Genomic DNA, 27,237 nt, shown 5'->3' on the forward strand with positions numbered 1-27,237 from the left:
TTACGATTTCTGTTCTTGCTTTATCAACTCTATCTTATTTAGAATATTTTGCTCCAGAGTAAAGTTGTTTATTAAATAGAAAATGTTTGGGTAACTATATTTTTTCAAATAAAAATTTGGAAAGGGAAGTATTTTGAAGAATTAGATATGGTAGTTCAGTACCTTGATATTTATTCAATAGTGAAATACTTAAATGTGTGTGTTTTTTGGTGTGTTTTTTTTAATAGATTATCTTTCTCAAGGAATAGATCTTTCTGGAATAGAAGTAATAGAAAATGATTTACTTTTTATTGCAAGAGCTCGACTTGAAGTGGAAAATCAAGCTAAACGCCTCCTGGAACAGGGTGTAGAGACACAGGTAATAAAAGTAATAGCATTTTGTTAATGTGATAAATACATCGTAAGACAGATGAAGATTTGACTTTGAGGTTAAAAAACTAATATATGCCCTCATCGCTGAAGAACCATGTCTACAGTTTGAATTGTAGAGTAGGGTATGAAGTAAGTATAGGGAAATTTTATTTAATATATGTTTATCCAATTTTAAAAATAGATTACAAGATTTTATTATGTGATATATATGAGATAAAATTTATGTGTCTATGTAGATAGACAGTTAATACCTGTTGAATATGCTTATTTTGTCTTAAGCACTGTTACTTATTTAAGCCTTTCAACAACCCAGTAAAGGCAGTATTGTTATTTCCAGTTTACAAATGAGGAGACTGAGAACTTAACTAAGTTGTCGAAGATCACATAGCTATCACATGGTATATTTTGGATCCAGACATTAAGCACTCTAACCCCAGAATCCTGCACCATTTACAATCACTGTGTGTATATATTTATTTATTTGAGTGCGAGAAAGCAGAAGCAGGAGAGTGGCGAAGAGTGAGAGGGAGAAACAGGCTTCTCACTAAGCAGGGGATCCTGATCTGGGGCTCAGTCAGTACCCCAGGATCATGACCTGAGTTGAAGGCAAACACTTAACTGACTGAACCATTCAGGGCCCCATCTGTGCCATAATTTAAAAAAATATGTATTTTGGCTTGAGATATTTCTTAGGTATCATTTTCCTGTTGTTTAATATTCTATAGTTGAAGAAATCCAAAGTTATTGATGTAGTTGAATCAACAAATTATATGTAATCTATTATTCTACATTTCAATTGCACCCAGCTATTTTCTCCATTTGTATTGGACCCAAATACAATTATTAGTGTCTATTTTTTATTTGGATCCTTTAAACTAGGTGTTGTATTTTGTGTATTTGTACTGGACAAAAATAATTTTACAAATATTTTATTCTCTAAGTAGTCTCTAAATCAGGAAGGTACTTGTTTGACTTCTGATTCTTCGTGGTTAAAATTTAAAAAGCATAACTGAGTATCACTGTTTAAAATAAACTTTTGGCATTGATTATTATATACATAATGAAAAGTGAATGGATGATACGTACATATAGAATGAAATACCACACACACACATGCATGTAGAGTGAAATACCACCATTGGAACACATCTGGGAAATCAAGCCCCAGTCAAGAAATGGGAAACTCCCAGCCCTTCACTCCCTCTCATAGTCACTGCTGTCCTTCTTTCCCGAAGGTAACCAGTATCCCAACTTAGAATACTGGAGCTGAGTTTTACCTGCTGCTGATTGTTCTGACTTTAGTTCTCACTGTGAAAGTAAACTGCTTATACTGTTAAAAAAAATAAGATACTCACCTACATCAAATTAAAGAAGATAATCTCAGAGAAATATTCAAGGAATTCCATGTCAACTTTGAATTAAGATGAATATTTCTATAGAAAGTTGATATCAGCCCATTTCATTTAGTTGTGAGAGGGGTAGCAATTAACATTTCAGAAAGTGAAGGATCCCAAGCCTTTTATATTCATCCAATGTCCATATTATCACTACCTTGCAGATTTCAAACTTTATGTAATACTATTTAAAATTTTTCCTGTGAAGTATGTATTGCTATGTATGTATGTACATATATGCTTATATCTTTAATCTATGCAATCCTTAGTATTTTATTATATTTCAGAGTCATGGGAATGAAGCCAAAAATGGTAGAAAAGAAGCATTACTAAAGTTTAACTAAAATACCATTTTTCAGTAGGGGTGGGTGATTTTCACATGGTGCAAAGGAATGGTTACTTTTTTTTTTTTAAGATTTTATTTATTTATTTGACAGAGATTACAAGTAGGCAGAGAGGCAGGCAGAGAGAGAGGAGGAAGCAGGCTCCCTGCTGAGCAGAGAGCCCGATGTGGGGCTCGATCCCAGGACTCTGAGATCATGACCTGAGCCGAAGGCAGAGGCTTTAACCCACTGAGCCACCCAGGCGCCCTGGAATGGTTACTTTTAAAGGCTTATTTTTTACAGTGTTCTTACATATCTAAAGTGGGGAAATATTTTCTAGGATAATTTTTCCTAACTAAATTCAATTTTAGGTATGTTTTTGTTTTTGGGTACCTTTTAACAGTTGTCAAATTTGACTTTGCTTCAGTTTTTAAATCATATTAAAATTAAAGTAGGACTGATAAACCTGTAAGAAATTAGTATCCTTAAATATTAATAGTGTTAAAAATTTGAATTGTATAAAGTTAATGAAAAGATTATTAAAGTAGTTAACTGTCATTATTTAGCTAATGGCCCATGTCTAATCAGTGAGATTAAGTTAGATAAAGAAGAAAAAAAATAAAAATAATATGTGTCTTCATGGGTAGATGTGGGATAATCTGCATGGATCTGAGAAGAACAGCCAACAGGGAGCTATAGTTTTGTATGTCTCAGTGTGGTTTGAAGGAGGGTAGATTCTGCTTAGTAGATGGAAATATTATCTCTCTTTTAGGCTGTATGGGTTATATTAGCAAAGTTTGTCGTTCATTAGTCAGCATTATCCAATTCATTTGTCTCATTTAGATTCTATAAATATAAAGTAACCAACCTGAGAATAATTGAGCTTCCTACATAATTTTCTTAAAGGGAGAAAAGTGTACCAATCTGCCAGTATTAACATTCTGGTTCATTTTACAATTTCTACAGTATTTCTTGTGTATAAATTAATATTCATGTTTATAACATTTATTAATGAATTTAGTCACGTGTGTCTGTCTCTCTCAGACCTGAGTCCTCTGGGTTATTTTCACGATGTCAGCTTTCTGTCTTTGCAGAACTGACATTAAACTGTCATCAATAATGATGCTACTGAAATAGTGCTTCTTGGGAGACAGGGTGGAAGGGGTCTACATGGGAACCTTTTGCCTTACCTCTTAGAAAGCAGCAAGACAGAGGTGTCATCTGGCTGTGTCAGCAGGCAGTTCAGGAATTAAGAAAGAAACTAACCTTTATTGAATGCAGTTCTTTGCCAGGATTTGTGGTTAGTCACTATACATTTGTTATCTCAGTCGTAGGAACAAATATGTGAGGAAGATATAATTATCCACTTTTTATACTTAAGGAAACAAAGCCCTGGAAAGGTTAAGAAATTAGCTGAAGATTACACAGCTAGCAGGTGGTAGAATCATGGTCTGGGAATGCCTGCTTTCCACCTTTCTTAAATAAGACCAAGCACTTTATTCTAATTTTGTTAAATAATCATATTTTAAATTATTTGACAATCTGCAAAGTAATTTATGTTGAGAAGAATTTTTATACCATAAAAATTTCTTTGGGAAGTCTCCATGTGATGACTAATCTAAACCAGTTCTTTAGTATTCCTCAGAATTTTTATGTTTCTCTGGCCAACTTTTTTTTTCCCCCTATTCTCTGCAGTTAGTATTTCAGACTTTCTCTACTTTCCATCAACCTTGCCCACTTTGCCACACACTCCAGTTCACCCTGAGCAGATACTCTTAGTTTCTACTTTGTACATGGACCTCTCACGCTGCCTCTGCTGGGGGTCCCAGTGTCTTAGGAACCTTATCTCGTTGTATTTCCACATCTCCCTTTCCGTTTTATGCTCTGTCTTGTGTTCTTTTCCTTCTCCTCAGCATTTAAACATGCATATTTGATGCCAGTTTCCCCTGTGTTCTCTGCTTTTCAGGCTCACAGGCTTGCTTTTCGTTTTTCACATGCCTGCTTTCCTTCCTTCTTTAGGGCTTTCATGTTCCTTTTAGGCCTGAAATACTCCTTCCACTTCCCATTAAAACAGATGCTGCAGCTTGCATCTATTTTATTCTCAAATCACATTCTCCCATTTATCAGATGTCACTGAAATAGTTAAATGTGGGGCACCTGGGTGGCTCAGTGGGTTAAAGCCTCTGCCTTCGGCTCAGGTCATGATCCCAGGGTCCTGGGATCGAGCCCCCCATTGGGCTCTCTGCTCAGCGGGAAGCCTGCTTCCCGCCCCCACCCCCGCCGCCGCCTTCCTCTCTGCCTGCTTGTGATCTCTGTCTGTCAAATAAATAAATAAAATCTTAAAAAAAAAGAAATAGTTAAATGTATTTTTAATATTTATTGTAAATATAGACTAAAATAATGACAGCATTTTAATATGAAGTATTATTGCAATAATGAAATACTGCACACTAATCAGTTTATAGGCTCATAACATGAACAGATTTTCAATAAATAAGGAACTTTTGAAAAATGTTATGTCATCACTTGCATTTAATAATCAACTTCTGACATTAATTTGGCTTCTCAAAAATAGTGATTTCTTTTTGAGTGTGTAGTTGATGGCCATCATTTTTAGTGTCAGTTAGTTATCAATCTTAACATTATTAAAAGAAAGTTAGTGTATTTTCTTGGCATTCTTTTTCCAAAACCAAAATTTTAGTAAATATAGATAATTTTTCTTTGATCATTACTGTTTTTTCCTGGTTAATTGCTTAAATGTGCTATTTTCATTTGTAGGCTTTAAATAGCTTTGTAGTATCACAAAATCTCTGCTATAATGTTTCATAATTTCTCTTTTTGAAGACATAAGCTAAATGACTATTGAGGTATTGAAGAGCTCTTGTTTCTTCCTGCATTAAAAAATATGAAAGTAAACTAACCTCACAAAGGCGGTATTATTTCTATATGGAAAAGATTTGTAGAGGTATCACTACCATTTTCTTTATTAAGAGTTTGGAAGGATTGATGACTTGAAGTGCATCTTCTGGTGAAGCATACCATATCACCACATTAGAAAGAATATTCTTCAATTCACTTGGCCGTCTTTGTCACAGACATGGAGCTTGATATGGCTTCCATCCGCAACTCTTCCTTTCCTCCAATTTATCTCTTTCTCTCTTTTGTACTGATCCTCAGAATCTTTCACTGACAGAAGCCAGACAAAGAAAGAGAGAACCTTATGATATTTTCAGGATTGCAACAGATTCATTACCTCGAGCTCTAACTAGCTTTCAAAAATAGGTGACAAAGATTTTGATCTGGATGAGTTCCTGCATCACCATAGATACCAGGCCTCCACAGTGAAATGATGACATTTTAATTAGAAAGACAGCTTTAACTTGTGAGTTATAAGCTTTCCCGGTAAACAAGTGCAGGACTTTCTGGAGTTTCCAGGATGGGGGGAGATGATGTACTTAGTCACTTGTCTTTAAAAGTCATCAGGACAAAGGTCTACGTGATCTCTTCTTTGAGAGCTTAGTACTTGGCAGTGATCTCCCTCATGGTAATTGTTGCCAGTGCTAGGAAGTAAATATCCATGGACCTGTCTTTTCCCTGAGGCAGAAAACCTTCTTGGCCAAGCGAGCTCAAGGTTCTGGTGCTTATCAGTTGACAGCTAACAGTACTGTGACAGGGAGGTCTAGACAAGAGTCCTTCTAAGAGATGACATCGTAGAACTGAAGTTCAATAGATAAATGTCTCCATAGCACGCAGTAAGTGACTATGATATTATGAACCCTTTTTACTTTTGTAATTAAAAATTCTCAGTTTACTTCTAGCATAGAGAGGGTACTAATTTAAATGTGTTGTGTTGAAGATCTGTGGAAATTAAGCATTTTCTAAGCTTCAAAAACACTTCCTGGCAAAGTTGAACAAAGAAAAAAAGATTCCTTTCATAGCTACTTACGGTAGTTCAGCATGCAGCACTTCTTTTGTGATCGCTTTTCTTCTGTGCTGGCCCAACCAACACCAGTAGTAGACTCGGTGTCAGTTGATTTGTGAAGTTGGATATCTGCTTTTAAAGGTCTAGCTTTTCTGTCTTTAGCTGCTGCAAGTTTTCCTGGCTTGTCTCATGAATTCTAGAACATTTGAATCTATATAAACTTTTGTATATTTGGTCCCAAGGTGCTTTTTGGTTTTTGGGGTTTTTTGCCATTTACAAAATACAGAGTTTCAGTAATTTTTCAACTCTTGTTGAAGTATTCTTCTTTTTATTCATTTTTTAAACTTAAGTAAATTAGCATACAATATCCTGCTAGTTTCAGGTGTACATCATTGTGATTAGATATTTTTAAATGTTATGAAATGATCACTGTAAGTCTAGTTAATGTCACCATACAAAGTTCTTACAGTGTTATTGACTGTACTTCCTATGCTGTACATTACATCCCATGACTTAATTATTTTATAACTGCAAGTTAGTACTTCTTAATCTCCTTCACTTATTTTGCCTGCCCCCTCAATCCCTCCCTCATTTGGTAACCAGCAGTTTGTTTCCTGTGAGTCTGTTTCTGTTTTGTTTTTTGTTTTTATTTTTGTTTTAGGTTCCACATAGAAGTGAAATCTCGTGGTATTTGTTTTTCTGTGTCTGACATTTCACTAAACTTAATACCCTCAAGGTCCATTCATATTGTCATAAATGGCAAGATTTCATTCTTTTAGCTTTTTAAATTTTTATTTTTTTAAGTAAGCTCTATGCCCAACTTGGGCCTTGAACTGATGACCCCAAGATCAAGAGTCGGATGCTCTACTGACTGAGCCAGCCAGGCACCCCAACATTTCATTCTTTTCTATGGCTACTCCATAGTATGCATATACCACACTTTCTTTATCTGTTCATCTATCAGTGGACAGTTAGGTTGCTTCCCTATCTTGGCTATTATAAGTAATGCTGCAGTAAACATAGGGGTACATATATCTTTTTGAATTAGTGTTCTCATTTTCTTTGGGTAAATACCTAGTAGTGGAATTGCTGGATCATATGGTAATTCTATTTTTAACTTTTTGAGTTTTCCCAAAGCATTTTTTTTTTGACCCAAAATAAACAACTTCAGGATGGGTAGGTGCTATGGATAAAGGGAATTAAAGGTACAAACTTCCGGGTAAAGAATAAATGTCTTGAGAATGTAATATACAGCATGGTGACTATAGTTAATACAACAGTACTGCTGAGAGGATAGTCCTTAAAAGTGCTTATCACAGGAAAAAAATCTGTAACTATGGTGATGATATTACCTAGACTTTATGATGATCATTTTGCAATATACACAAATATCATATCATTATGTTGTACACCTGGAACTAATATAATGTTGCATGTCAATTATACTTCAATTTGAAAAGAAACAATTTGAAAGGATGATTATAGTAAGAGCTCTTCAAGTTATCCAGAGCTAAATGTTTCATGTATTTCCTTTACTTAACTCAGTGGATAATTCGTCATTACTCCCCCCATCTACCACAAGTATTTGTCTGTTTGATCCTATCACTGTTAGCTTTCCTTAGATTTAATAGAGATCTGGGAGGGAGCGGCGCCTGGGTGGCTCAGTGGGTTAAAGCCTCTGCCTTCAGCTCAGGTCATGATCTCAGGGTCCTGGGATCGAGCCCGGGATCGAGCCCTGCATCGGGCTCGCTGCTCAGCAGGGAGCCTGCTTCCCTTCCTCTCTCTCTGCTTGCCTCTCTGCCTACTTGTGATCTCTGTCACCTGAATAAATAAAATCTTTAAAAAAATTTTTTTAATTAAAAAAATAGAGATCTGCATGAGCACATTTACATTTAAATAAGGTTTATGACATATGTAAATAATTTTAAAAATTACTCTTCTATAGTTAATATGTTGTTATAGTTGTTACTAATAATAGTAGCATTATTAATTTGTACTGGCCTGGTGTTGCAGAACTTAAAAAGATACTGATCTCTAAATGTTTTCCCTGAAGTTTAGTCTTATTGTTTAGCTTGTGCTTGCTATTTATCCTTAAATTTGGAAATTAATTTAAACTCTTATTTAAACACACTAAATGAAAGGTTGGTACTGTGGATTTTGCTATGGCCCAAGTGCTAAGAATTGTTTTTGCATTTTTAAGTGGTTGAAAAAAACAAAGAAGAGCATGCAATGGAAACCATATGTGTCCTGGAAAGCCCGAAATACTTACTTTTGCGCCCTTTAAAGAAAAAGTATAGTGATCCTTGCTTTAAATCATTTTATTTTCTTCATCGTGTATGTTTTAGTATTTTTCTTCCTTCCTTCTCTCCACAACCTCATTCTCTTCTGTAGCATTTCAGTTATCATATGGTACTGCTCTGTGTTTTTGTTTTATGCCAAATGTAAAGTGGTACTGTTATTTTTGTTTCTACATTATGTATTCATGCTATTTTCTTATTCTTTGATACATTTTCTTGTCATGAACAACCTACAGTAACATTGGTTACTTTGTTTTTAGATTTAATTTTGTTGCTATCTTCTAGTGTAGATTCACTCTAATTCAGTCTAATTAACTCTCTACTTTCAGCCGTAGGGTCTTTTGGCATTATAGCTTTCCATAGTTTTCCAGTTCACTGAGTGGCATTTCATTTTCATACTGCCCTGTGAATAATTTTTTCAATAACTTACTAAATTTTTATTATATTCACATAGAATCTATCCCTGTTCCTTGTCTAAAATTTGTGTAATTATTTTCTGTTTCTCAAAAACTCAGAACTTTTTATTTGGGCAACTCTTATTTAAATGATTTTTACTTAATTTAAACAATCTAATGCTGGCTTTTTATTATAGCAGCAAATACTTTAATTTTTATTTTGTAATTCAGAAGAAAAGACCCAGGTAACCGCTTTGGATCACTCAAGATTAGTTTGCATTTTCTACAGTTTCATATAACCAAAGTCATAATGTGGTTTCTCATGTCTGAGAAACATGATACATGTCTGACATGATGAAGACATGATGAAGAAACATGTCTGTTCTTCATCATAATTATTTTGAGATCAATCCATGTTGAATGCTTTGGTGGCTTGGTCCTTTTTTATTGTGGATTAGTATTCCATTTTAGTTGAAGTACTTTTATCTGTTAACTAATTGACAGACATTGGGGTTATTTCCAGATTGAGGCTATGTAAATAAGGCTGCCATGGGTCAAGTACAAGTCTCTGTGTCAGCGTAGGTTTTTGTTTCTCTTGGGTAAGTATCAAATGCAGGAATGGTTGGGTTTTTGCAAAGAATGGTATATTTACTTTTTAAAGAAACTAGCAGTTTTCCAGTGTGGCTCTATCTTTTCACATTCTCACCTGAGTAGGTTAGGGTTTCTCCAGGTCCTCACCAAATTCAATGTTGGGAGTCGTTTTTAATTTTAGACATTTTAACGAGTGGAGGTAGTAGATTCTCATTGTGGTTTTAATTTGCCTTTCCCCTAATAGCTGATGTGACCAGCTTTTCCCATATGCTTAATATGAAAGATCTTTGCTCGGTATTTAAAGAGCTTATTTTATTCTTCTTACTGATATGTAAGAATTCTTAATGTATTCTGGATACAGATCTTTTGTCACATATGTGTATTGTAAATATTTTCTGAGGCTTGCCTTTTTTCTCTTTGCATTGTCATTGAGGTGTAATTTAACATACCATATCATTCATGCATTTAGCATATAGTTTGATGAATTTCAGTCAGTTTGTACAATTGTGCAACCATCTCACAACACACTTTTTTGGAAAACTGTTATCGCCATGAAACCATTCCCTCATGCCTGTTCGCAGTCAGTCCCTTCTCCCACTGCTGAACCCAGGCAATCCCTGATCTGCTCTCCGTGTCCATAGATCTGACTTTCTCTAAAATTTCATAGAAGTGGAACCACACAGCATGTATTCTTAGACATCTAGTTTCTTTCACTTAGCACAGTGTTTTATTTAGGTTCATCTTTGTTGTTGCATGCATAAGTGACCCTCTTCTTGCTTAGTAATATTCCATTCTGTGGATATAGTCACTGTTAATGTATCTATAGGTTGATGGACATTAGATTAGTTACAGGTTTTTAGCTATTAAGAATAATGCTGCTGAAAAAAAAAAAAAAAAAAAAAAAAAAAAAAGAATAATGCTGCTCGCGTCCCTGATTGGCTCAGTCAGTTAAGTGTCTGACTCTGATTTCAGCTCAGGTCTTGATCTCAGGATCAAGGATGCATTCAAGCCAGGCATTTAAAAAAAAGAAAGAATAATGCTGCCTTTTCCCCCCACTTGATACCATCTTTTTGAAGAGCAAATTTTTTTAGTTTTGACAGACCAGTTTATCTGTGGTTTTGTTTGCATGTTATATAAAATTTCTGCCTACCCTAAAGTCTCAAATCTTTCTTCCTGTGATTTTTTTGGGAATTTATGAGTTTATTGTTTAATTTTTATGTTAAGTGTAAGGTTCATTTTTTTCCATAGAGATATGCGGTTGTTTGAGCACCTTTTGTTGAAAAGGGTTATTTTTTCCTTTATTGAGTGACTTCATTGACTTTATTGAGTGAATTGGCAGATATTCTGTCACCTCGAGCATGTTTAATTGCCTGTCACTCTTTCTACTGATAGTTTAACATGTATTGATGATTTGTGTCTCAATCATTTTATGTTTTTCATTGGAGAATGTGAAAGTGATTTCTATTTTTGTTATTCCTCTGTATTTATTAGCTGTGATTCATTTGTAAAGAAGAACTTTCACTCATCAACTCAGGAAATTTGGTTACCCTGAACTACAATTCCTTTTTAAAATGATCAGTAAATATTTAAATTTTGCACCTTTATTATCAATTTACAAAGTAGTGAGTTGCTATGATAGCCACCTCCAGTGGCAGCAAATGTGATATGATTTTGTTCTCTTTTGTTTTTCCTCCTTTTTTTTTTTTGAAGAACTGTTAGGGACTCGTGTATTTTTATATATGTGGTGCTGGGTGAGACTGCGAGAGCTGTGACACCAAGCCAGACTAACGATGGCTTAAAAATAGGGATTTGTCTGGTTGTGGGTGGTGCTAACATTGTTTCAGCTGTTCAATAAGGATTCAGGTCTTTCTTCCATTCTGTCATCCTTAGTGTCCTTTGCTGGTCACATCATGGTCTCCCACCCCTAGGCATCATGCCCATGTTTGACATGTGGATATGGGGCAGTGTCAGCTGCCAGCCAAAAGGCAGGACAAATCTTCAGAACTGCCCCAGGAGACCTGTTTTTCTGTCTTATTGACCAGATCTGGGCTGCATGGTCATCCCAGCTGTCAGGAGGACTGTGGAAGCAAGGATCTGGCAGAGAAGCACAAAATTATCAGCATTGGCTTGCGCTGCTCCTGGGCCATTGCTGGGGGCAGAGTGCATTGTCACCCCGGGAGAGAATAAGGTTTTTACTTTAGAAACATTGGGAACATTATGTTAAGAAAGGAAGGACTGAATTTCAGTGAGTAACTAGTAATGCCTACCATAAATATCTTTGATAAAGTGCAGAATGACTAGAATTACTCTGTTACTTAAAGAGATAAGCCGAATTTATACATTTGACTTAAAAATGTAATTATATTAAAAGAATAACATTTGGGCCTTAGTACATTATTGTCTCATTTTCCTATACTGTCATTGTCCTATAAAATTCATTTTACTATTGAACACATTTTAGTGTCCTTGAAAAACTATCTACTGATCTTAAATGCAATGAGAATGTTATTCTGGGGCCCCTGGCTGGCTCAGTTGGTGGAACATGTTACTCTTGATCATGGGTTCATGAGTTCAAGCCCCGTGTTGGGGGTGGAGATTACTTAAAAAAAAAAAAAAAAAAAAAAAGGGAATGTTCCTCTAAGCATTGACATCATTTAAATATTTTTATTTAATGCCAATTTATGACCTCAAATGCTCTTTAGATTTGTTTTGTGAGGAAATTTGAAAGTCAAAATAACCTTTTTACACTAAATCTATTATCCTTTGATACTTGCTTTTCCGTTTTCTCTGTGTCATCACTTCTTCTTCTGCAGCACCCTCCTCTTCCAGTCCATGTTCACTCCTTTTTTACTGTCCTTTTCCCTTGTCTTTCTGTAGCTCTTTTATTTTCTGCTTTTCTTCCAAAAGGGCGAGAATAAAGTTGATTTCTGGTTGATAAGATCATATTGTGCTATTAAATGTCCTTCTTAGTTTCTTAATTTCATTTGGGTTATGCACTGTTGACTGTTGATTGTTAACAGGTTCTGAAATAATTATATATATTAGGTTAGCTGAGAAGTACATATCCCGCATTAATGGCCTGCATGTTACTGAATCAGAGAAGACACTGGTAAGCTCTAAATCACAACCAAGGTAGCTAATATAATTCTTGCTTTTAAATTACGTTATTTAATGTGATTCTCTCTTCCTTTAGGACATGTAATCTCCCATGGAGCTCCATTAAGTTTTCAGTGTTTTAGGCATGTTGTAGCTCCAGAAAAAGTGTCCAATGTGTCTGTCCCATTAGGGCATATGGCTGGGAGATTATAAATTGCCTTCAGTATTTTGGCCTAATATATACTTGTTATGTATAGGGTGTTGTGAGTTTATTAATACTATTTTTGTTAAATAAAATAGTTGGAATTTTTAATTTGTAATTTATTGTGTATGTTTTAGGTACTGAGCTTTTCCTTCTTTTAAATTTACCTGAAAATCAGCCTGATTTTATTAAATATATCTTCTACTGAGGGCATGGTTTAAAGAATTACCTGCTTTATGGTAAAGATGATTAAATCTGTATCCTTTCTCTGCTGTAAAATAAAACTACAGAAAGTGTATTATTTTATTTTTACTCAGCAGTAAGGACTGGCTGTGTAGTGAAACATAGCTTGTTCTACTTGTTTTTTGAAGTTTTGCTTGAACTGACTTTGCATCTTTCTCCCTGTAATATCTGTGCTTTTGAGCACAGATAAGTTGATCTCTCCCTTTCCCTCCCTATCAGTCCCCCCTCTGAATGTGTTTCTGGGGTTCCTTAGGGTTTTTTTTTTCTTTTTCTTTTTCTTAGTTTTTGTTTTAATTGAGTATGAAATGGCTTACTGATCAAACTTTGAGGAAATACTGTATTTCTAAACCTCACTAAGGAAAAGTAAATTTTGGAATCTCATGCCTGCCTTTCTAGTTCAAATCAGTTGGGGAAACAGCTAAGACTATCATAGGACTTAAAGCTTTATGAACTGAGTCACTTTGGAATGGTGCACAGACTGTTACAACAGAATAGCATCAGCTGAATTTATATTCTACATTCGTCCTATTCTTTTCTCAGCTTATCGCTTATATGAAAGCTAAAGAAAAAGAATTTACCCACTGAACAATTATTTCAGAAAGGGAAGGAGTGAAATGTGATTGTCTTCATGATACAAGGAGTATTTGATCCTTTCAGACTTTTAATATAATTTCAGGCTATCCTTCACAGTCGTACATTTATGTCATTTTTGCATTTTGTTTCCACTTAAATCAAATTGTCACTCTTTCCATTTCTGCTGCTAGTTATATGCAATTTTTCAAATTGTGTTAAACTTTTGACTTAATATTATATTTGTGCTCATGAAGGTCATCTTATATTTGTGTACAGCTTACTTATTAGTAAGTGCTGAAATACTGCTTGCTGCTTCATAGAACAATCTTTACAGCAGTCTGCCTAGATCTCTGTTCCATTAGCTCAGTGCCAGCTGTTGCTTTGGTTACAGTGTTACTGTTTTGGCAAGCTTTTCAAGGATCTTAACTGTGTTGCTTTTCTGACTATATTCTTAGGATATTTTATTTTCTTCCCATATAATACTACTGAGGTTTTGGAGAAGAAAGGAAAAAATTACATTGTATTTATTTGTTTCTAAAGCAAGAGAAACAATTTTAGTTTAATAAAAAGACAGTGGTTGTGCCATCTTCTGAAATGCTTTTGAAGAGGTAGAAATTTATCTTGATCTATTTATGAAATTATCCCTTTCTTCTCTGTTACATGGGCTTTAATCTCACTTTATATCACAATTTATGAAGTTGGGAAATTTTATATAAGATTAAATGATTTCTTGAAGGTCACATTGACAATTTGTAGAAAAATTATCCTAGAATTGACTGTCTTATTTAAAAGAGAAGAATTGTCTAGAAGACATGGCTACCTTTTCAGCAGAAGCTTATCTCTTACTAGCATGGTATTTTTCAAATATGTTTAGTATGTATGCTTTGTGAGCTCTTAAAATTTGCCAGAGAGTATTTCTTACCTGCAAAACTGGCATATCTGGAGATCTTCTCAAATCAAGTGATGATGGGATGACCTGTGGTAGAGTATAGAATAGGGAGGAAAGGGCCCAAGACCTAAAACTGGCCAGCTGTGGGCCTGCCCTCTTGCTGCCTTGGTTTCCTTAAGTGTAAAGCGAGGATAGGAATACTTATTCTGCCTATGTTGTGATGACAAATTAATATCAATAAATATGAAGGCTCTTTAAAACGGGGAAGACAGTATGGAGGTTCCTCACAAAATTAAAAATAGAATTACCATGTGATGTAGTAACTCCACTACTGGGTATTTATCCAGTATAATTTGAAATAATATATACACCTTTATGTTTATTGCAACATTATTTGAATGCAATAGCCAAAATGTGGCAGGCACCCAAGCAGCTGGGCAAGTTTGCATTCCCGCCCACACTTATTGTTCCTTATGTCTTTGAAGTTAGCTATTCTGACAGGTGTGAGGTGATATCTCATTGTAGTTGTGATTTGCATTTCTCTGATGATGAATGATATTTTGCATCTTTCCATGTGTCTGTTGACCATCTGGATGTCTTCTTTGGAGAAATGTCTACTCATGTTCTGCCCAATTTTTAATTGGATTGTTTCTTTTTGTGTGTTGAGTTATGAAAGTTCTTTATATATTTTGGATACTACCCTTTATCGGATATCTCATTTGCAAATATCTTCTCCCATTCAGTAGGCTGCCTCTTAGTTTTGTTGACGGTTTCCTTCACTGTGCAGAAACTTCTTATTTTGATGTAGTCCCACTAGTTTATTTTTGCTTTTGTTTCCCTTACCTCAGCAGACATATGTAGAAAGATGCTGCTACTGCCGGTGTTAAAGAAATTATGGCCTCTGCTCCCTTGAAGGATTTTTATGGTTTCAAGTCTCACATTTAAAAATCGACTTTGGGTTTATTTTTGTGTCTGGTGTAAGAAAGTGGTTCAGTTTCATTTTCTTTTGTGTTACTATACAGTATTCCAAACATGGTTTGTTGAAGTCCATTAGATATTCTTGGCTCCTTTTCATATATTAACTGAGTATAATCATGGATTTATTTCTTGCCTCTCTATTCTGTTCCATTGATCTGTGTGCCTGTTTTTTACCAGTACCATACTGTTTTGATTTCTGCAACTTTGTAGTGTATCTTGAAACCTGGGATTGTGATCCCTCTAGTTTTGTTCTTCTCTTTAAAGATTGTTTCGGCTATTTGGGATCTTCTGTGGTTCCATACAGATTTTAGGATTATTTGTTCTAGTTCTATGAAAAATGAAAAATGCTATTGGTGTCTTGATAGGGATCACATTAAATGTGTAGATTGCTTTGGGTAGTAATGGAGATTTTAACAATATTTTTTCTTCCAGTTCATGAGCATGGAATGTCTTTCCATTTCTTTGTGCGATATGCATGTTTTTCTGTTGCCCTTAATCCTTTGTATTGATTTCCTAGGGCTGCCCTAACAAATCACCACATACTAGGTGACTTAAAGCAACTAAAGTTCATTTTCTCGTAGTTCTGGTAGTTAGAAATCCAAATCAAGGTGTTGGCAGGGCCACGCTCCCTCTGGAGACTACGGAAAAATCCTTCCAAGCCTCTTACTTAACTACTCCTGGCTCCAGTCTATTCTTCACGTTCCATGGCTTGTAACTGTATCACCCCAATCTCTGCCTCTTTTGTCAAACATTACCTTTTTCATGGTGTTTGTCTCTGGGTGTTTTATTCTCTTATAAGGACATCAATCATTGGATTTAGAGCCCACCACAATCCAGTATGTCTTCATCTCAGTTTAACTGGTTACATCTACAAAGACCTTTTCTCCAAATAAGGTTACAGTCTGAGGTTTCAGGTGGACGTGAATTTGTTGAGGACAAGGAGCAATAATTTAGACACTACACCATCTAAAATTTTATCTGTTTGTACAGCGTATAAACATTTGGCAGTTCATGCTGCCACAACAGAAACATAGGCTAGGTAGGTGGCTTAATGAATAGATATTTATTTTCTTACAGCTCTGGATGGTAGAAAATCTAAGGTCAAGTTTGGGCAGGGTTCAGTTTCTGGTGAGGAGTCTCTCCTGGCTTGCAGACAGCTGCCTCCTCTCTGTGTTCCCTCATGGTACAGAGACAAGAGTATACAAGCTCTCTGGTATCTTCTTTTATAAGGCACTAATGCCATCAGACCAGGGTCCTACCCTCAGGACCTCATCTAACCCTAATTAACTCCAAATAATCCCATCTGTAAATAACATCACATTGGGTGTTAGGGCTTCAACTGGTTGGGGGGGGGCAGGGGTGGGAGTGAGACAGACACAAACATTCAGTCCATAACAACTTGCAAAACTAAAATACATATTTTACATTAGCCAATATTTTAGGAACCAGTTATTTTTAAAAAGCAATCGTGATTGTGTGTATTCAGACATAAAACTTGTTTTTATTGTTTTAGGAAAAAATTTACACAAGACTCATGTTTATATAGTAATATAACCATTCATATATTACTTTATTCAATTTATTATCTTGCCCCCCAAACTAGGAAGCATTATTGAATGATGTTTTTAGGTATCTAAGATATCTGATTTATATTTTTGTCATAATTTGTTATCCTTTTCCCAATATTTACCTTAGACATTTTTATTAAAATACAATTAACAGGGCACCTGGGTGGCTCAGTGGGTTAAGCCGCTGCCTTCGGCTCAGGTCATGATCTCAGGGTCCTGGGATCGAGTCCCGCATCAGGCTCTCTGCTCAGCAGGGAGCCTGCTTCTCTCTCTCTCTCTCTCTCTCTCTCTCTGCCTGCCTTTCCATCTACTTGTGATCTCTCTGTCAAATAAATAAATAAAATCTTTAAAAAAAAAAATACAATTAACAGAGAAGTGTATACATTATAAGAGTACAACTCAATGTTTTTCACAAAGTAAACAAACACATAACTAAACATTCAGATTCTAAAACACTAAAACCTTTACCAGCATTCCACAAACCTTCCATATGCTCTTTTTGCAGTTTGCAAGTTCCCCCAGGTAATTCTTTTGTATCTACTAAAAATTTGAGAGCCACTTGCATAGGTACCTGAAGTAGCAGGTGTTTGTGTAGATCTCTTACCCATCAGTTGTCATTATTAGTGGACTTAATTTCCATCACAGTCTCATACACAGGCTTTCAAATGTGCTGCTCCTTTGCTTGGAGGAGTTTTCCTTTTGCTTTCCTCCTCTTCCTGTAAATTGCTCCATGCTTAGCATGGAGCCCAATGTGGGCCTTGAACTCATGACCCTGAGGACAAGACCTGAGCCAAGATCAAGAGTCGGACACTGAACTGGCTGAGTCACCCAGGCGCCCCCTCCTCACGTAAATGTTTCACATCTTACCTTCAGGCCACCAGACACCTTCATTTCAGATCTTAGCTGAGACTCCTTCAAGGAGCATTTCCTGACTCCTCCATCCTTCTTTCTTTCCCTCCCCAGATCTGGGTTAATACCCCTTTGACGTGTTTTCATTAAACTCTGCATTTCTCCTCTCATTTATCATGGTGCATTCTAATTGCTGCTTTACTTGTCTTTATGTCCCTTCAGACTATAAATAAGTCAGAGTGTAATATTTGCCTCATTTTTTAAAATTCCTTGTGTCTTGTGCATTGATAGTGCATAATTGATGATATACATTGAATGATAGTAAAATCATTATGTTTCAGTACTGGAAAGGGTACTAGAGTTCATCTTGTCCAGCCCCTTCATTTTTACAGATCAGGAAACTAAAAGCCCGAAATGTATTATTAGTAAGGGCTTGGAAAAAGCCTGTGATCAAAATCCATAGTATTTGTCTGTGGTGAGAGGGGATGGTGGAAAAAGGATGTTAATGTTCAGTATCTTCAGGAGATGTTTTTCACTTGCATCATAGCTAGATGAAATGATTTCATTTTCAATTTTTCTAATGTTCTAGTCTCATTCCTGGCTAGAGTATTGTATCATTCCATTTCTGTTCTTCACTCTCACTAATTCTGAGCTTGATTTACCTCCTTTGTGATTTATAGTTTCCAACACCCCTAATTTCATTATTTATTACTTCAGTTTGGTTTGCTACCTAGACTAGGTTTCTGTGATTATCGATTTCAAATGTGTTCTCATTTCCCACCCAGAGTGCCCTATTGGCACTTGAGACTCAGCAGGACGAACAGCTCAGTGCTTTGTTAGCAGCAGCCCCTGATCCTCCTGTGCCTGCCCTCTCCCACCCACTCACCCAGATGATCTCCTTCTGACTGTCCTTTTGCTTTGCCTGTCTTCACAAGCTCACCAACTTGACACTTCCAAGATACTAGTCTCTTCCCTGCCTCTTTTCCATTGTAATCAGTCAGCATCCAGTTTCTTTCCAGTGCTTCAAAATCTCTTGTATCTGTCCTGTTCTTTATACTCTCATTGCAGCTCTCTAGTTCAAGCTACGTTTTCAGCTCATTATTTTATTTCCTCAAACAGCTTAGATTGTGATATTTAGAAAAATCATTTTTATTACCAACAAAGTAAAATAAAATAAAATCTTTACAGAATGCCACTCAGCATTGTCAGTGACCAGACCCTTGTTATCAGCTTAACACTACCTTTTATTATGAGTTTTTAATGCACATAACATTTGTGGCAATAGAATTTCTTTATTGCTCCTTACACATACTCTGTTGTTTTCCTCTGTCATTTCTTTGTGTATTCTATTCTTTAAAAAAAAAAAAAAGCCATCTTCACATGAATAAATGGTTCTCCTTCTCCTTCAATCTCCTTCTCCTTCTCCCTCTCCTTCTAAGTCTGGCAGTCTTCTATTCCAGTGGTTCCCAGATGGTTGCCAGGCCAACTATATCAGAAGCATCTGAAGAGCTTTGAAAATTCTGTAACCAGGTCTCAGTCTAGTCCAAGTGAACCACAGTCTTTTAGTTGAGGTCTTGCTGGCTACATTTTTATATTAAAAAAAAAAAAAAAAAAAAAACTTCAGATAGCTTTGGGAATCTCCATTCATCTATCCTCATCATTTTTAAATTTATGAAATTAAGATGCAGAGGAGAGAACCAAGTACCTCAAGCTTACTCATGTGGTATCTATTGGGTAACTACTCATTTGAATGATAAGTAAAGATAGAGTGATAAGAAATTCTTGGGAACTGGAACAAAATCTCTTCTAGCATTCTTTTAACTTTTAGAATATTAATAAATGACCTGAGAACCAATATTTTGTACTATTCATATACTGAGTACTAGGTATTTTATTTTTTAAGATTTTATTTATTTATTAGAGAGAGAGGAAGAGGGCACAAGTAGGAGGGAGTGATAGAGGCAGAGGTAGAGGGAGAAGCAGGTTCCTCTCTGAGCAGCATGCCCAATGCGGGGCTGGATCCCAAGACTCTGAGATCATGACCTGAGTTGAAGGCAGATGCTTAGCCAACTGAACCACCCAGGTCCTCCACTGAGTACTAGGTATTTTGAATATGTTATTTAAATAGTCTGAAATTAGTCTGAAAATTAGACCGAAAAATAGTCTGAAATAGTCTGAAACTGAAAAGTTGTCATGCAAAGAATAATATTAGCAAGCCAAATCATAAAAATTTACTTACTCGTTTACTTATTCAACACCTATCTATTTAGCACCTGTGCTAGATATTATGAGTATTAAAGTGAATAAAACAAATTTGGATCCTTCCCTCAGAGATCTTAAAATCTGATGAGGAAAGAAATATTACTAATATAAAGTTTGATGAGTGATAAGGTATTTTCCCAGTGTCACACAGATTATACAAAGTTGGGCTTTTGTCCCAAGACTATTTACTTTTAAAAGCCCACATTAACTATGATTCCAGCAGATCAAAGTAAAGGCAGCTAGTACTTGAGCTCTTCATTCTGTCTGCAGTGCTAGGTCAGTTATAAGGACTTTTTCATTTACGTATAAGGTTGATACTGCTGTTTTCACTGTAGTACAGATGAGGAAACTAAGTCTCAGGATGGTTAAATAATTTGCTAAGGTTTTGGCTACTAACTACTCGTGCTTGGCTTCTGATCTAGGCTTCTGGCTCCAAAGACCTGTGAAATAGGTATAACAAAAGTTTATATAATAGAATCAACAAATCCAATAGTTCATTATTTGACAAGATTAATACATTAAATTTATAAATACTGAAAAAGACTATTAAGTATAGGAAAAAGTTTTTTAAAAGGCACACATTACTGGTATTAAGGGAAAAAAAAGTGACCCAATTATAGGTTCAACAGAAAATAATAAGTTAATAAGGGGATACTAGGTATAACTTTAAAACAGTACATTTGAAAGGTTAGATAAGATTGAGAAATTTCTAGAAAAACAGCTTCCTGAAAATAACACTAGGAAAATTTAAAAATCTGATTAGTTGTATTGACAAAATTAATTATCATTACACAACCTCCCTCAAAGAAACTTCAAGGACAGATAGTAGTTTCACTAGTGAATTCATCCAAATATTTAATAAATCAACCAGTGTTTTTACAAACTCCATCTAAGAATTGAGAAAGAAGGAACACTTACCTGATTATTTCATGAGGCCAGTATAAACTTGACATGAGGAAGGATATTAGCTATCGCTCCTGAAAATCAATTAAAAACTACAAAAGAAGGGCATCTGGGTGGCTCAGTGGGTTAAAGTCTCTGCCTTCAGATCAGGTCATGATTCCAGGGTCCTGGGATCGAGCCCCACATCAGGCTCTCTGCTCAGCAGGGAGCCTGCTCCACCCTACCCCGCCGCCTGTCTCTCTGCCTACTTGTGATCTCTGTCTGGCAAATAAATAAAATCTTAAAAAAAAAAAATACTAAAAGAAGGATTAGCAAATGTAAGTCAGGGACAAATTAGGATAATTCATCATTATCAAGATGGCTTTAGTCTAGAAATACAATGTAATGTCATCAATGAAGAGAAAAATTGATCATCTTAGTAAATGCAGAAAAAGCATTTAATACAATCCAACATCAGTCTATGATGTAAGATTCTTAGCAGACCTAGAATAGAATTTTCTTAATCCAATAAAGTGAAATATTTAAGGTTTTCTGCTTGTGGTTAGGAATGATACAAAGATACTACTCATTACTTTTACATAGCAACATACTGAAGATCCTAACCAAGGCAGTAAGAGAAAGCAATAAAATATAGAAGGACTAGAAATGAAGAAATATTATGGACATTGGGGAAGGTATATGCTATGGTGAGTGCTGTGAAGTGTGTAAATCTGTCAATTCACAGACCTGTACCCCTGGGACTAATAATACATTATATGTTTATAAAAAATTTTAAAAAATTTAAAAAAAGAAATGAAATAAAAATTACTTAGAAATAACATGATTATGTATATAGGAAATCCAAAACAATCTCCAAACTATTAGAATTAATAACAGAACTTTGAAACTTTGGTAAAATTCCGTATATAATAATCAATTGTATTTTTATTATACAAGCAGCAAAAAAACACTTCAAAATTACCACTTAAATATCAAAAAGCACTAAATGTATAGGAATGATTCACATTAGAGTTATGTAATAGCTCTTCACAGGAACTGTAACATTGTTAAGAGAAGTTAAAGAAGACCTGAGTAAATGAAGAGAGGTACCATATTCATGGATTAGAGAATCGTTCTTATAAAGGTTTCCATTCTTGTTAATTTTAGGTATAGATTTTATGTAGTCTCAGAGCTTTTTCTTCGATGGAAACTCTCTAGCCCATTACTAAATTTATATGGAAGTATCTTGAACCAAGAATAGTCTATACCAAATTGAAGAAGAACAGAAATGGAGGACTATCAGACTTATTCTAAAGCTACAACAGTTTACACTGGTGATTTGATGTAATGAAGGTAGACAAATGGTACAGAATTGAAGGTCCAGGGAAAACACGTAAATAGAAACTTCATTAACTGCAAAGGTAGGCTTTGAGAGCAAAGAGGTAAAGATTTTAATTTCCTTGTTTGTTTTTTCAAGTACGTTTTGGGCCAGTTGTGTATTTATATAGAAAATCACTAATCTTGGCTCCTATCTCATGCAGAAAGTAGTTCCAGGTGGATTATATTTCTGAACATAAAAGACAAATGAATAGAGTTTCTGGAGGATAAATTCTTGAATGAAGGACATCTTCATAAATGTGGGATAGGAAAATTTTTAAATAAGATACTAAAAGTGCTAACCATAGGTTGATAAAATTGACTGTATGTAAGTTAGGAACTTGTTTTCCTTACAAGAATTCTTAAGTGTGGGAGAACGTACTTGCAGTATATATAATTATCAAAGTGATTACATCCAAATATGTAAACAACTTTTACAAGTATGTAAAAGATGAAAATAACCAGTGAGAAAAATGGGCAAAAAAAAAAAATGAACATGCACTTCACAAAAGAAGCTCTCAAATAGATAATTAACATGCAAGAAGGGATAACTTCTTAGTCATCACAGAAATGTAAATTAAAGCCACAGTGATCATTCCAAAGAATAGCTTAAAAAGATGATAATTCTGAATTTTGGTGAGGTTGTAGAACACCCACAACTCATGTATTGCTGCTGGGGTGTGAATTGGTATAATGACTTTGGAAAATTGGCAGAATCTGCAAACACTAAGCGTACAAATACCCAATGATTCAGCATTTCTGCTCTTACCCAGCAGAAATGCATATGCATGTATGTTCACTAAAAGCTGTGCACCAGAATGTTCATGAAAGCGTTATTTAAAATACCTAAATGATGGAAATAACTCAAATGTACACCAGTTGGATATTAGTTAGGTGGATAAACTAAGTTAAATTTCTACTCAACAGCAGTGAAAACGAGTCAAGTACTGCTACATGCAACAGCATGGATGAATTTTACAAATAAGATATTGTCTAGGAGGCAGACAGAAAATAATAACTTACTTTAGGGTTCCATTTATGTAAAAATCAGAAATTGGCAAAACTAATCAATGGTGTTAGAAATTATGATAGTGATAATATGTAGAGAGATGCAGTTAGGCAAGCCACAATAGATTCAGAGTTGCTGATAATATTTGGTTTCATAGCCTAGGTGGTAGTTACTCAGATACATTCACTTGGTAATAATTCTTAAAGTTGTATTTACATAATTTGCCCACTCCTCTGTATGTTAAAGAATTTTATTTCAGATAATATTTTGTAGTTTTCCAATTCACAAATGATATGTTTATATTAAGCTAATGAATGTTAGTAACTGGCATTAACTGAAAAAGTGGTTATATAAATTAGAAAGCTGAAAATTACAACTAGAGTTATTATAAGTATTATAAGTTATAATTATTTCAAATATTGCCATATTAGATGCTTCTTTAAGAATGAGCTAGGGGCACCTGGATGGCTCAGTTGGTTAAGCAGCCCACTCCTGATTTCAACTCCAGTCAGGCTCTGTGCTCTGCACTCAGCTAGGAGTCTGCTTGTCCCTCACCCTCCCCTGTGAGCTAGCTAGCTCGCTCTCTCTCTCTCTCAAATAAATCTTTAAATCATTCCCCTCCCTTGTTTAAAAAAGAAAAAAAGGAAGGAGTTATATATGTTTCTGTATTGAAAAGTTTTGGGGAGTTAATAATTTTTGGAGCAGGAAATGATGAAGACTAGTCCATGTTAAGGTGCCTGGGTGGCTCAGTTGGTTAAGCAACTCAAATAAATAAATAAATAAAATCTTAAAAAAAAAAAAAAAAAAAAAAAGACTGGTCCATGTTAGCCAGATCTTTCAAGTGAAATACGACCTTGAAAGTCTTTCAGTTAGGGGCTCCTAGGTGGCTTAGTGGGTTAAAGCTTCAAGTCATGATCCCAGGGTACTGGGATCGAGCCCCGCAGTGTCCTGGGATCGAGCCTGGCATTGGGCTCTCTGCTCAGCAGGGAGCCTGCTTCCTCCTCTCTCTCTGCCTGCCTCTCTGCCCACTTGTGGTCTCCGTCTGTCAAATAAATAAAATAAAATAAAATAAAAAGTCTTTACTAAAAAGTAAAAAAGTATTCTTGCTCTGGGGAGGAAGGAAAAAATGGAACTAACAAAACCCAAAGCATAGTACTACACTCCATGTTTTCAGTTGACTAATTCTATGTTAAATAGCTTATTTTCTCCCATTTTCTTTGATAGTTCACTGATAGAGAATTGATAGTATATACTAGAATTAAATTCTGTTATAACCATATTAAATTAAGCTTTTTTCATTAAAGCATTTGAAATGATGTTCATTTGCTTCTTTTTCTTATTTAATTAAAAATCTAAAATGGGTATTGTAGCCACTAACCTTGTCTGCTTTTCTCTATAAGCTGATTCTACTTTGCCTCTAGGTGTGCGTGTGTGTTACTGCACCATTTTATGTTACTAACACCAATATGTTTCAGAAGTAACTTTTTGTCTTCTTTATCAACTGTTAAGAAATTAAGTTAATGAAATAATTTAACTTTTAAACTAAATGCTTCTAAACATAGTTGCTGAATCATTAAGTGAAAGCAGACTTTCACCTGTTTGGGCCTGGAGATACATGTTGAGGTACTAGATTCTGCCTTGATAATTCATTTACTTAGTGACAGAGTCAACAACATGTTTATATTACTATGGACTCAGTCTACCCCCAAGTGTTTTTACTACCTGCCTTACCGCCTACCTCTCTCTACTATAGTCACTCTGTTCCAGCCACAGTCAGGGCCTTCTTGGTGTTTGATTAGCTGCCAACCATATTTTTACCTCAGTGCTTTTGTTGATACCTGTCCAGATCTGTTTTTCCTCATATCCTCCTCAGGCTCCCTCACTCATTCTATTCAGGTCCGTGTTTGAAAAAATCACCTCAGAGATGCATTCTCTGAGTCTTCTCCATGTTTTCCCCATCATTTTCTATTCTTATTCCCTGATTGTTTTTTTATAGCAGTTATCACTACCTGATAGTCTGTTACATATATATTTTTAATATATTTCTGAGTAAATATAAGTTCCATGAGGGTAGGGACTTAAATGGTTTTGCTTATTACTATATTTCCAGGACCTGGAACCAAGGCAGATAAACAGTAAGCCCTGTATAAATATTTGTGGTTAGAATGAATGAATGAATGAATGAATGAAAGAAATATAATGAATAGTGTCAGTCTGCACAGTTCAGCCCTCAGTTAATTCCATGGAATTCATTTATTTATTCTCCAGACAGATGTAGGGTTGTTGGTAATTCCAGCATGGCTCTCTTTATAGGCGTTGGTGGTAAATTTTAAATAAGCTCTAATAATATAACCAATTTCTGATCTTGTTATTATCCTTTAAAGGAGGAGAAAAAGGGAAGGGGGGGAATAATATACATAGTATTTAATTTTGTCTTTTATGAAATAAATGACTAAAAATAATATTTGTTCCAAATGCACTCTCTTTGTTCTTGTCTCTGATAATTTAAAAAATATCGTAGTAGCTGCTTATGTACTGTTTAAAATTGTAGATTTATATTGATTTTGTTTGTCTTCCTATTTCTATCTGTTCCTACCCTGCCAACCCCACCTTTTTAAAGAATCCAACCCAAGTCGGAACAGCTCTTCAGGTTTTTCATAATCTTGGAACTTTGAAGGATACTATTACCAGTGTTGTGGATGGATATCGTGCTACTTTAGAAGAACATATCAACAGTGCGTTAGACATCAAAGTTCTGACTCAGCCTTCGCAGTCAGCTGTGAGAGGTATGGCTATGGTTTATATTTAGCTGCTTTGTTTATTTATAAACCAAGAAGTCCTTTGAATAGTATGTGAAACACTTAAGTTTCAAAGCAGTCTAATGACTCATTTTTTAGTAGACAGAAAATGAGAGAAGAAATTATGTTTCAGAATGTATTTATAACTTTTTTTTGTCTAATCAGTGAGTTGAATTGGCCAATTGGTATATTCAGAACTTCTAGAAAAAAAATCTATAAACTGTGGCTCCACTTAGTTCAGAGGAAACAGATGCAAGAAAAAAAAAGAACATTTTTCTTTCTGAAATCCTTATCCTCACAAGTACTCCTTGAGACAAAATATTTTTTAAGGAAATGCAGTTTCTCTCTTAGCTTTTTGGGCTTTTCCTTGGAATAATTCTGGTATTCAGGGGCAAAGAAGGCTAATTGTGAACTTAGAAACTGATGAAACCTTTGGGAACATTAAAACCACACAAAATCTAAAAAAACAAAACAAAACCAAAAACTACAAAAGAAAGGTATGAGAGAGGAATAACCCAACAATAGCACTCTGCAACCTTTTTCCTGCCAAGATATAGCTGTTGTTGGCATTCATGTAGAAAACACCCATCAGAGATGAGATGGGAAAGTCATGTTATGTGTGCCTCTCATCTAACCAGCATATCTCTGCATTTCTCTCCTTGTATTCTCTCTTCTCTCCTCTTAATATGGGTGAGCTGTGCTTGCTCCTAGCAAAGACCAAGTACTGTGCTCCTATGTTAGATCCCATGTCCCAAGGGCATTGCTTTAGCAGATCCCCTCTGTCTGCCATCTAGTTAGTTTTCCTTCTTTAAGTCTCTTTCCTGTTATGTACAGTCGCACTAGTCTACCTTCTGCTGAAAGACAGATCTGTGTTTGTCTATGTTTCCTTCTTCAGCTCTGCTCCCCCATTTCATTTCTTCAGACTACAGAAAAATTCCCCAGAGTTGTTGTGTTTATTTATTGTCTCCACAGTTTTTCTCTATTTTTCTTTTAGATTTTTACATATTTATTTTAGAGAGAGAGAGAGCGGGGGCAGGGGCAAAGGAGCAGAGGGAGAGAGACAAGCAGACTCTGCGCTGAACACAGAGCCTGATACAGGGATTGATCCCATGACCCTGAGATCATGACCTGAGCTGAAACCAAGAATTGGAAGCTCAACCGATTGAACCACCAGGCACCCCTATTCCCATTTTTATATTGAAGAAGCTTCTCTGTCT

The 27,237-nt window shown here is 35.4% G+C and overlaps 1 protein-coding gene across 1 annotated transcript in view; it reads left to right on the top strand.

The window, feature by feature from the left end:
- The window catches only part of COG5 (component of oligomeric golgi complex 5), a 282,131-nt gene that overhangs the window by 131,162 nt on the left and 123,732 nt on the right, over positions 1-27,237 (top strand). The window contains exons 7-8 of the mRNA XM_047694095.1: positions 228-358; positions 25,843-26,008. Of these exons, the coding sequence (XP_047550051.1) occupies positions 228-358; positions 25,843-26,008 (297 nt within the window). The remainder of the gene's footprint in view (positions 1-227; positions 359-25,842; positions 26,009-27,237) is intronic.

Source organism: Lutra lutra, chromosome 11 (assembly GCF_902655055.1).
Source record: "Lutra lutra chromosome 11, mLutLut1.2, whole genome shotgun sequence".
Lineage (NCBI taxonomy): Eukaryota > Metazoa > Chordata > Mammalia > Carnivora > Mustelidae > Lutra > Lutra lutra.